The 12556-nt window shown below is 41.7% G+C and overlaps 1 protein-coding gene across 1 annotated transcript in view; it reads left to right on the forward strand.

Annotated features, from left to right (window-relative positions):
• veph1 (ventricular zone expressed PH domain-containing 1) overlaps positions 1 to 12556 on the forward strand; it is a 93740-nt gene that overhangs the window by 61031 nt on the left and 20153 nt on the right. Inside the window, exons 10-12 of the mRNA XM_085245461.1 lie at positions 2065 to 2204; positions 2463 to 2597; positions 12099 to 12216. Coding sequence (XP_085101587.1) covers positions 2065 to 2204; positions 2463 to 2597; positions 12099 to 12216 — 393 coding nt within the window. The remainder of the gene's footprint in view (positions 1 to 2064; positions 2205 to 2462; positions 2598 to 12098; positions 12217 to 12556) is intronic.

The following is a 12556-nucleotide window of genomic DNA, read 5'->3' on the forward strand; positions in this document are numbered from 1 at the left end:
GAAGGTGAATGTAAATATAACCAGCAGTTGTGTACTTTGAGTTTGGTGGCTTAGTATTTGGTCCTGCTGGCAATGAGAATCCACCCAAAGGCTCGCAGCCTATGATGTCACGGGTGGTCTCAGCTGGATGATGTGATCATGCTCCTGGCTGACCTTCCCACGAGCTGCTGACCCTTCATCTCACAGGATGAGGATTACACAGAAGAGTGCGCTTGAGCGCTCAGTCCAAACATATATTCTGCACGTCTGCACGTGTACATGGACACAGTAAAAACACGCTGCGTCCACATGCTTTTTTGTTGATGCCGCACTCACAGGGTGCCTCTTTGCTGCTCGGAGTTTTTCTGCTGATTTCATCGTGAGCTGCTCTTGGTTTGTAGATGATGCCTTTTGGGTGGGATTCTGTTGTTATCGTCAGTCTTACTCGTTCTCTTTCTTTTGTTTGAAAGCTGGGTACATTAGTATAATGCAGGACTTTCTAAACTGGAGCTCGTGTACGGCACTGTGCAAAAGTTTTGTTTTTTTTTTACTAATTTTTAATCAGTCCTTCAGGCTTTGTCTGAAAAACAAGTGTTTCTGGCTTGTGTTTCACACTAGATTTTGTACCTGATCAGACAAACAACCAATTTTAAATTGAATCGTTAGGCTCTTTGTCACTGAAGTTATGAAAAAGCACAAAATATCATCTTTGCACCAACAATATGATTCAAAAAGAGCTATGAGCCGAAAACTTGGCAGATCTGAGCGCAGTATGAAGTGTGTCCTTAAAATAATTTGGGGAAACTGAATAAGTGGAGTACAAAGAACAAGTGGCAGAAGAGGATGAACAGTATCTGAAATGAAATCTGGCCTTTCAGTTGATCTATCTACAGTTTGCTAGAGCCTCATCAGAAATGTCAGACGTGTCTCAGTGGAAGCAAGAAGCCAGTGTTAAGGAAGGGAGACGGGGAGAAAAGGCTGAGGTATGCCAACTCACACAAGAGCTGGACTGAAAATCAGTGACAACAGGTCTGATAGAGTGATGAATCCAGATGTGAAATTTCTGGTTTGTCACTGTGCAGAGAAAAAGGTCAGGAGAGAGATACAACAGTGAGTGTCTACATTCATCTGTAAAACGTGATGGAGGCTCTGTCATGCAGTGGTGTTGGGGATCTTGTCAAAACTGGTGGAATTATGAATGTAAATCAGATTTTGAGCCACCATGCAATACCATCTGGAACGTATCTTATTGGCAGTGAAGTGAAAGCATACCTAGATAGCAAACACACAATGTCATGGATTGGCCTCCCCAGAGTCTGGACCCCAACACTATTGAAGCAGTGTGGGACCATGTTGACAGAGAACAGAAAAGCCAGCATCCAAGGAAGAGCTTTGAATATCTTAAACGATTCCTAAAAAGAAATGATAAGAAAGCTAATGTAAGAGAGTTCAGGCTGTGTTGAAGAATAAAGCTGTCCATACCAAATATGACTTTTAAACTCATTAGAATTGTACAAACTCCATTTCCATCTTCCATCCATCCATCTTCTTCCGCTAATCCGAAGCTGGACGAGTGATATAATCTCTCCAGCATGTCCTGGGTTTGCTCGGGGGCCTCCTCTCGGTGGGACATGCCCGGAACACCCCACCCAGCAGGCATCCTTTTCAGATGCCCGAACCACTTCAACTGGCTCCTTTCAATGTGGAGGAGCAGCGGCTGTCCTCTGAGCCCCTCCCGGATGGCTAAACTTCTCACCCTATCTCTAAGGTAGAGGCCAGCCACCCTTCAGAGTTAGCTCTTCACCACGAGGGACCGGTACAGCGTCTGCATCACTGCAGCCGCAGCACCTGCCGTAGGTGCCTGCATTGTGTGCTGGGAGGCAGCCAGGAGTGGAGGCCCTGGCAGACTGATCCCAATACCAAGACTGTCAATTTTCCATTATTACTGGTATCGTCAGTTTGTTGAGCGAAGTTTGCCAAAGGCAGCGAAGAAAATACACAAGACCACGTGCAAATGCGGAGAATCATTTTGAATGATTTGGTAAATATTAATATTTTATCATTTTTGCTCTTTTCGTGATGCAGATTCCAGTCGAGGTTGTGCGGCCAAGCTTTCGTTCTCCTGTCCTTTGAAGGGTCACTACTGTCTGTACGCCAAATCCTGCTTCAACCTGACCAGCCAACAGCCGCATCTATGGATTCACATCATGTTGTTACATTTACAGGTGCACCCAAATGTCCCGCTGTAAAAGCACACAAATGTGTTAGTAAGTGTAAGACGTGCATCTGATGTCATTGGTCTTTGGTTGCCTGAAGGTCTGAAATATGTTGTTTCTTAAACATTTCGTATTGGAGAATAATTGAGAACCTTCACTGACTAGGATAGTTTCACGCTCTTGCGCAGTCTTTTGTGTCTTTATCTGAACCATATCTCAGTTTTTAAATTTGTTTTTGTTCTCCTGCTCTTGTATTTTGTCTCTTAGAGTAAGTCCAGCGTACCTCTCAGCACCAGGGACGAGTGTGTCCAAAAACTGGGTTCTCTTTGGGAAAAGACGCAGCTTAAAGGAGCTCACAGCTTTTCTATGGCCATGACACAGCAGACTACCCCACACAAGAAGGTACTGGACCACCGCAGTGTGGGTGTGTGTGTGTGTGCGCAATCATGCAGCTTCCTCATAAAAGCTATCTGTTTCCACCAGAGAAGATGAAGTCATCGCTTGCGTAAAAGAAAGAAATAAAGATAGGGAAGCGTCAGCACCCACTTTGTTTAGATATGGAAGGCACTGAATGGACGTGTTTGTATACAGGACCTCCGTTCGCCCTGTCTTCTCATCTTTATCATGTCTGTTTGTGTGTTTGCAGATTTGAAACACTGAGAAAAAGCAATTGAACGAGAGGGGGGTTGGGTGGGAATGGTGTGGGGGGTGAATATGTGCGTCTGGTTTGGTGAGAACGTGGAAATGGGTGGTGTTCTTCGTGCTGTCGCTTCTTATGTGTGACAAGCTAAGTGCTCATTAGGAAATAATTAGGCTCACAAAGAAAATACAGCTGTTATTTGTCTTTCTCTAAACGTGTGTTGTGGTTGCAACCAGCTGTGGTTCCCATATGGAGCCCTTACAGAAAAAAACACAAGTACACTTACAGTGCTGAGAAAAAGTGTTTGGCTTCTTCCTGTGTTCTTAGTTTGTTTGCATATTTTGCACACTTACATGTCAAATTTTAACATTAGACAAAGATAAGCTGAGTAAAAAGAAAGTGCAGGTTTTAAATGATGATTTTATTTATTTAATCAAACCTGTCTGCCCTCTAAACGTTAATAACTTGGTGTGCCACTCGCAGCAGCAAAAGCTGCACTCAAGTGTTTGTGATAACTGGCAATGCATCTTTTGCATCACTGTGGAGGAATTCTTCTTTGCAGAATTGTTTTAATTCAGCCACACTGGAGGGTTTTCCAACATAAACAGCCTGTTTAAGGTCGTGCCAAAGCATCTCAATCTGATTTAAGTCCGGACTTTGAGTAGGCCACTCCAAAACCTTCATTTTGTTTGTTTTAACCATTCAGAGGTGGACTTGCTGGTGTGTTTTGGATCATTGTCTTGGTGCATAACCCCTGTGTGATTGAGCTTCAGGTCATGAACTGACGGTCGGTCATTCTCCTTCTGGATTTTCTGGTAGAGAGCAGAATTCATGGTTCCATCAGTTACAGGAAGTCAGCGCCAGATCATCACACTGCCAGCACCACATTTGACTTAATTGCTGTGTTAGTTTTATGGTAGCTGTAACGGGACTCAAACCTTCTACTAAGTTCAGTTTTTGTCTTATGAGTCCACAGAATCTTTTTCCAAAAGTCTTGGGAATCATCACACGTGAGACGAACTTTTGTTTTCTCTTTTGTCAACAGGTTTTTCTCCTTGAACTCTCCGGTTTTTGCCCAGTCGCTTTCTTGTTGTTCAATCACGGAAACTTAATTGGGAGTGTGTGTGGACACGTTTATGTCGCCACATGTTAAAACAGCTGCGCTTAGCACTTATACACCTGCGTCACATACATACCCATAGGGTAAACAACCTCACTCTCTCACTGTCTGATTTGATTATCCACGAGCGAATTACTTTCCTGATGATCTCAATAGTCCTAAATTAGATCACATTAAACTCTTGTTTGTTTTAGCTGGAGGCCTATAAAAACACAGACCCTGAAGCTACACATGCAGTGATTTTTTACATTTATGGGCCATATAGCCATGCTGATAACACAGTGCTTCAGCTGACACGCTCGTTGTTGTGTTTGGTCAGAGAAATCCCTTGTACGTGCCAACAACAACAGTGACTTTACAACTTACGATGATCATTCACTTTCACTATTTCATGTTAGTAAAATTGTAAGCTCTCTTTCCCACTCAATTACTGCTGTTTTATCAGGTGCCTGTCAGATTATGGCCCTCTTTTAAAAGCGTATTTTCTTGTGTGCCACATTTATTACTGTCACTGAGTCCTAGTTCCTTGCTTCAGTTTCTGGTTTTGTTCATGATCATTCTGCCTGATGTTTGTTTTGTATAACCTGTAGTCTTCCCCGCTTGTGCCCCTGTGTATCACCTTAGTACAGCGGTCCCCAACCCCCGGGCCGTTCATGAGTCGTTTGGTACCGGGCCGCGAGAGTTGAGGCTCGGGTGCGAAATTGATGGTTTTCAGGATTTTTACGTTAACTCGGTTTCCCTGGGTCTTTTCCCGTGTTGTATTTGTGTGTCTTATTTTGAAAGAAATATTTATGTGTTACCATAGCAACCAGAGAGCATTAAGGGGCAGAGAGGAGGACGTTACTCTCAATGTTGTTGGCGCATTTCAGGAGGACGCTGCTAATAAAGTTACACAATTACACAGTGAATTTGTGTTTATTATTATATTTACAAAATACCACATTTTTTGTCTTGATCGTGTCATTTTATTTTGTTGTATTTATCCTGTTTTACTTTTGTAGACTTTTGTACTTTGTGCTTGTCACGTTATCCCTGATCTGTTCCCTGTTCCACTGTAGCTTCATTACCTTTTGTATTTATTGTTCCCTAATGTGTTCCCTAGTGCTACCCACTGTAGTTTGCTTTTCCTCATGGCGCCTGGACTGTGTTTTTCTTTGATTGTTCCAGCATTAAATCTTTGCCGTAGGTTAATTTCCGCTAACGTCCACCATACTCCACACAGCGTATCCTGACATGGACCCTGAATCTTTGTGCTTTGCTCTTTGTTTCGACACACTGAGTCTTTCCTTTTCACTCGCTTTTTAAAAAAGCAATAGAAAAAATGAGATGGTTAAGTTTTTAGAAAAGGTCATGGATCACAGCATTCACCCTCTGAAAACCAGCTTACCCAGTGACTGTGACTGCTGGGCTTTAGAACGATTTACATGTGGCAATGACAATTATAATCACCACTGCCTAAAGTTGGTGCATTACTGTATACTGCGTATCTTGGTAGTAGTTAGTTGAGGCTCAGGAGGCAGATCAGATTGCGTGCAATTAGAAAGTTGGTGTCTCAGTCCCCAACTCCTCCAGTCTGCATGTTGAAGCCTTCTTGGCGAGGATACTAAACACCAAGAACAGCTACAACACCGTGGACGTTGATTAAACAGCTGTATTTGTTGGCCTGGGAATTTAGAAAAGGGTCTGCAAAGTTTCAGCACAATATTCCAACAATGCATAAGTGCAAATGTCTGTGAAAGAAATTATACTGTGTAAATGGACTGTTAATTGTTACGGTTAAGATCACTGCCTTCACATTAAAATGCACTTAGTGCAAAGTATTGACGGGGAGTGGCAAATACTGCACCGGTAGACTTAAACAAGTTTGCTCACCACTACTAAATTATCTTAGCAGAATGTAAAAACATGCTGATGCTGACAGCTTCGATTTTGGTGATCCGGAAACACAAAACAAGCAAAATTAGTGTTGAGGTGAAAGAAAAAAAACAAAGGCGTAATTTAAGAGGAGTAAGGAGGAGAAAGAGAGCCACTACTCTTTTCTCCATCCACATTCATCACACTGCCTCTTTGCTTTCTTTCCGCCTCAATGAGATCTACAGCTTCTCTCCTGTCACTGTCAGCCAAACAGCATCGCACATGATTTGACAGCAAGGAGAAGAGCCGCGGGACAAGGAAAGCTGTTATATGTGTGAGACAGAAAAGGTTACCAGTTACATCCGTACTGACAGGAAGATTTAAAGGGAGACCGTAGGGCTTTACAAGGCTTCGGTGATTTAAGAGGGGCTTGTGTTTAGCTTCTGACATTTTGGGTTAGTAGTTTTATGACACAGAGAAAAGCTGGTGGAAGCAAAAATGGGGGGATGGAGGGCCTAAGGGCAAGAGGGGGGGGGGGGGACCTTAAACAAGTTAATAACACTTGCTTTACAAGTTACAAATACATAAAGTTGGAAAATAGTAAAAGGTTAAAAGAATAAAGATGTAAAAGGATAAAAGTGAAGGAAATGAGGAGCAGAAAGGGTGGGGAGGAGCAAAGATGGTCAGATGGGATGCAGATGAAGAGAAAAGGAAACTGAAAGGAACTGAAGGGGCGGTTAGCAAGGAGTAAACTTTGCCGAGGAGAAAACTTAAGGAGTGGGGATTATCTTACATAGTGAGAGGAAGACATGGCACAAGATACGAAAGGAGACAGAGCAAAGTCCGTGGAAGGAGGTGATTGAAAAGTATTGTTTCACTCAGTTTGCCCAGCGCGTGAGAGTTTGTTGATACAACTGTGGTGAAGATAACTTTTGATGGAGGGAGAGGAGGGAGGAAGGCGGGGTACTCGAAGATAAAGATGGGGCCGAGGCTGTGATTAGATAAAGATGCTCGGGGACGAAACAAGGGGAGAGGAGACAGCTGACCTCTGCGTGTGCCCGTGTGAAAGGAGTTTTATAGTCAGGACCCCGGCCTGCCAGACAGAGCCGCAGATGAAAGTCCGCAGGAACAGAAATAAAGCACGTCCCTGTTTATTGCTTCAGTCCGCCTCTCCTCCACTCCCCCTTCCCAACACTCCCTCTTCTTATCCACTCACCTTTCTCCAGACGTACACTCCCCTCCCTCCTCCTCCTTCCTGCTTCAGTCTCATTCAGTTTTCTCTGCGGAAATTTCACCTTTATTCTTACAACCTCATCAACCACATTTTTTCCCTCCATTTCTGGAGTTAATAACAGTTTGGCTTCTTAAAAAATCTTTTATCATTCCCAGTTTATTAGAATATCTGGATTTATGTTAGAAAAAAATGAATAAGATAAGATTTTAAATGGCAAAAACAACCTTAAGGAGGCATTTTGCAGATTTGGTACATTGAGCATTGTTGCAGTTGCCGTCAGCCATGTGCACTGGCAATCTCGAATCTTGATGAAAATATAATTGTAAACTTAAACAAAATGATGAAAGGAGAGAGAGGAATGATAGAGAGAGGTGCACAAAGGGGGTTTAGTGAAATCTCTGCGAGGACAGACAGATTACATTCAGACGCACATAATCCAGCCTTTGTTTCTTCATCTCTTTATTGAATCCACCTTTGGGGGCTTGATGAATCAAACATGGCCATGTTTGTCCACACAAGCTGTTGCCCGGCTGCAAATTCATCTCTCCAACCTCAGCAGCATCAAAGCTCACATTTGAAAACACATACTGGATGTTTGTTCCGTGCATTACGGCCTTTCAGTTGCGATAATTTGATTAGACACATACGCTGGAGTTTAAGGCATTCTTGTAATGGGCTCTGGAAGCAAATACATCTGATCTTACTCATTTTTCTTTGTTGGTCATTCATTTCTTCTTGTATTTTGCAGCAGATGTCGGGTTTGCATTCACTGTTAGACACTGTTGCTCAACCTCTGACTCACAGCCGGTCCTTTTATCTTCTCTCTGCTTCTGTCTCCAGTTGCTGCTTTTCAGAGGTTTGCTGTGTCATCGGTAAACGATGTTAAAGCTATTTCAGTAATTGGCTCCTTGAAGGTCCGTAGAAAAGCTGTTTCTGCTTTTTCTTTTTCACTTGTAAAGCCAACAAAGACGAGATTCAGGTGAGTCTAAACTACGACACGATTCATGAGTCGTTCTGGTTTCTCATCCATCCACAGAACAACACCGTCAGGTCAGGTCAGTTTCATAATTTGCTGGACAAAGGCGGTTTGTGTATTTTTGTCTTTGTACATCACCAATTTGTGATTGAAGTGCAGACTTCCAACTTCAATTCAAGGAATTTTACAATTTGTTGGGGTTTTTTTGCATTTGCTGTTCAGGATATTTGATATGATTCAAAGTGTTTAATATATTTTAACTATAATTTTAAATATGAGGTCCAAAGAGAGATGTCAGTGCAAGTGAGGCAGGCCATCGTTAGGCCGGAAAAAAAACAAAATAAACCTGTCAGTGTGATAGAGAGTGAGAACAAAAAAATCCGGACTGACTAAATCTAAAAACAATAAATTCACTGAGCAGCTCAGCAACACCAAAAAATGCCTCAAGTACCACAAAACGCGACCGAAGTGGCCGACAGGATTATTCCCATGGAAAAACAGCTTCACAACATCAAACCAAGTCAAGAACACTCTCGGGGAGGTAAGAGTGTCAAGGTCTATAATTAAGAGATGCCTTCATGAATGTGAAAACAGTGGATTTACAACAAGCTGCAAACCACTGATTACACTCAAGAACAAGAAGGACAAATTAGACAGAAAACACTTTTAAAAAGCCTGCGCAGATCTGAAAGACATAGAAAAGACAAACAAAACCAAGACAAATGGTGAATGATGGGAAGAGAAAACAGGCATGTATGGCTGCCAGTAGAAGGAGGTCACTAGTGTTTATGGATGATGTGACTGCTGATAGAGCAAGATTTGATTTGTAATTGTAATGCATGAACATATATTTTTAATATATAATCAAATGCTACCACAGCCTGATAAGCACTCCTTTTAAAACGGGTGGAGTGGTTCTTTAACTATATTAACATTTGGTAGATAACCCCACCTTTGACGCTATTTAAAGACGGCTGTAAAAAGTCATGACACCCTCTGTGGGTTTACATTGGAGCCAGTTTGAAGCTCAGAGGTGCAGCTTACTGACATTTCCTGGAAATACTGCCTGGAGCTGCAGATGGCCAACGTTAGATACTTTAGCTAAATCCTGCTAACATATTATAATCAGTTAAAACAATAAACGCTCTCCTATATTTCCAGATAGCAACATATTAGGAACGTATTAGCGTAATTATGAAACACAGTGGAACTACGTGTGGGGGGAAGATGTGCACTGTATTTTCTAACATATTTGGTACCTCTGCAGTGTAGTAGAGTACAAGTATAAAACAGTATATTGCGAAAACAGTCGGGTAACATATTTGTCATACCATTCGACTCTCATCTCCTCGTCTTCTCTTTTATCCTTTCACTAACTTTCTTGTCTTTCGCTCCTGCTTTTCTTTTGCAAATCTTTTTCTGCATTTGTTCATTTTGAAGCTTACATCTCCTGAAGACCACTCGGTCCACTGCACGTTATGAGTATATTAATGTTGGCGTAAACCCACAGATGTTCGGTCTCTCCCAAACCACATATGGTCTGGGTTTATCTGTATCTGCAGGCAAATCCCCTTCATTTTTAGTCATTTAAGTAGTAATAACATAAAAAATCAGATGTGACATCTTTCCTTTTTAACATCAAGGGGGATAAATTAAAACACACTAGTAGCTCAGCACAGTGTAGCTACATTCAGTTTTTTCTTATAGTCATTTAAATCCATCTGCATTTGTTAGCCTGCTTGCTGAAGTCAGAAGTTTTACTGATGATCAGTGTGCAAGAGCTGTTTTTAGAGAAATCCTGGAGCCGCGTGTATGTGGTAGGTTTGTTTCTGGGGTATTTGAACTGTGCAATCATGATAAAAGAGATCTGGGAAACCACATAACAGCACTGCAGAAACATGGTTTTAGTTAAAGATAATGTAAATTTATGGTAAATGTACGGTATATGTAAAAAAACAAAACAAAACTAATGGTAGTGATCGATCATTTTCATGTTTTTCTCCAAGGAAGAAAAAAAGAAATATGTCAAGTGTCACTGAAGTGTGTTTGTGTGAATTCAAAGTGAAGTATAACTCTTACCATGTGCAGGAGGTCTTGTGGGATTTCTGGTGGGGGTCTAGTCTTCCATTGTTTGCTCTTCTGACACAGATGCAAAGTTGATATTTTCAGGATTTTTGTTAAGTAGCTACTTCTTAGAGTTAAGAATCCCTTATGCATGTGTGATTTTGTATTTGCTTATGCCCTGAGCTGTTTAACAACCACAGGAATGTTAGTATAATCTAAATAAAACATAGATATATATAAAAATCCCCCGCTCGCCCCTGCAGGTGGTTCATCCTTCAAGCTCGGGTGCTCTCCCAGGGGCCCGGGGGCTTGAGGGGCCTGCGCAGTGTCTTAGCTGTTCCTAGGACGGCGCTCTTCTAGACAGAGATCTCAAATGTTGTTCCTGGGAGTGGGAACCACTCTTCCCAGCCTGGGGGTGACTGCACCGAGTGCTCCGGTTACCACTGGGACCACTGTTGCCTTCACCTTCCACATCTTCTCGAGTTCTTCTGTGAGCCCTTGGTATTTCTCGAGCTTCTCGTGTTCCTTCTTCCTGACGTTGCTGTCATTCGGTAATTCTGTAAACTCTTTGAAAGGTCTTTTAGTGCTTTTCGTGCAAGGGTCTGTGTGTTGCATGTAAACCACAAAGTGACGAGTATAATAATAACCCACTTAAACACATCTTTTAATGAAATGTTTTTTATTCTTTTTTATTAAAAAGAATATATTTAACATTTATGACAGATAGTTAGATAAGTAGATACTTTATGGATCCCACAAAAGAAATTGTTGTTTTATAGCAGCATGATAAAGGATGAAAATAGTACAGTCTACAATAAAGTTAAAGTTACACTGTTATGTATGATTTAATCTCTTTGTTTTTGAGTTACCTCAGTTACAGCTGCTCCGGTCCCTTGATTGATGAGCCAAGAGGTGAACTAGATGGAGAACTGCAAATTGGCTCATTCCATAGCTCTGGATCATGGGGGGGAAATGGAGTTCGTTATGTTAGTTTCAGTTAGGTTTTGTGTGTTTTTGTGGGCTGATCAGCCCTATTTAAGTTTCTTTGTCTCATTTAGGGAGGTCAGTTTGTTTGAGTTGCCAGTATTGTTTGTTGTTAACTTTGAGTAGATTTCTGTTACTTTGACCTCTTTTATGGGCACAAGATTTTGATTTTTTGTATAATTTAACCACCTTTGTTTTTGGGTTAAATAAAAAAACTTTTTTTCGGGACTTTAACCTGTGCCTGACTTTCTTTCACTCGCTCAATCACAAGGGGTTTTATAACACGAGAGAGTATAAACAGGTATATATACAACAGTGAGAAAAACAAAGAAGTGAAAATTGATTAATTAAATGCATTAATAAATACTATGTAGACTATAAATCTAAGAATGATGTTGTAACTTTCACCTTCCTGTTTTGGCTAAGTCATCTTATGGTCCTCAGCTGGTCCTCGTCCTTTACCTGCTTTCTTCTTTTTAATTCAGCCCGAGCCTAATTTTTGTACGTGTTTTTTTGCCTTTTTCATGCAGATTCCAAAGCTTCCAATGATCCATCTTGGACACCACTCAGTTTTTTCTAATGTTAAATTCTTCTGCTTCAGCACAGATGCCTGATCTCTCCGTGATATTTCTCATTACATAGAGAAATGGGAGCTGAGCTGTCCCGCTGATGTACTCATTCCTTATCTTATCCATCCTGGTCACTCCCAGTATGAACATATGCACCTACAGCTCTGCCTCCTGTCTTTTTGGTATTGCCAACACCTCAAACAATGCATCATAGCATGCCATCTTGTAAATCTACCCTTTCTCACTTGCTGGTATCTCTATGTTACAAATCATCCCTCACACTCCTCTCCACCCGCTCCACCCTGCCCGCATCCTGTTCTTACTCTCTCTTGTGCACTGTCCGCTGCTTTGGATGGAGGCAGTCACTATTGATCACAGCAGATAGAAAGTTTAAATAGGACAGTTTAGTATTTGAGATGCTCATTTGTTCCATGTATTTGTTTCCTTTCCGTTTGCCTTCAGGACCTGGACAACCTTCAGATCCAGCTAGAAGAGGTGCGCTTCTTCGACTTGTTTGGATACAGTGAGGAGGAAGGAGGCTGGCTCTGCTTCATGTGTAACAACCCTGAGAAAGCTACAGGTACACACACGCACACATATATGCACGCTAAGACGGGCACTGAGAATAGAAGGAATGAAGAAATGAGCTCTTCTTATCTGAAAATTGAAGCCCTCCACCTTTATAAACACTTCACTGTACATTTCCGCTCTTGCATATCGTCAAACATTGAAATTACACACTTTGCCTCACACACTTTGTCCTCCTGCGGTTTCCCCTGAATGGCTCCCATCCTTTTCTGTCTTCAGAGGAATGAACAACAACTAAAGTGGGATTTTAAAAGATTGCTTTCTCATTTCATGTCATCTCACCAGCTCTCTTGGGCACAGTTTTCTCTCTCTGGGGAGCTCCATGGGATGTT

Source organism: Mchenga conophoros, linkage group LG14 (genome assembly GCF_057382185.1).
Source record: "Mchenga conophoros isolate Kocher_MC1m ecotype Shallow Benthic linkage group LG14, M_conophoros_male_GT1.1, whole genome shotgun sequence".
Taxonomy (NCBI): domain Eukaryota; kingdom Metazoa; phylum Chordata; class Actinopteri; order Cichliformes; family Cichlidae; genus Mchenga; species Mchenga conophoros.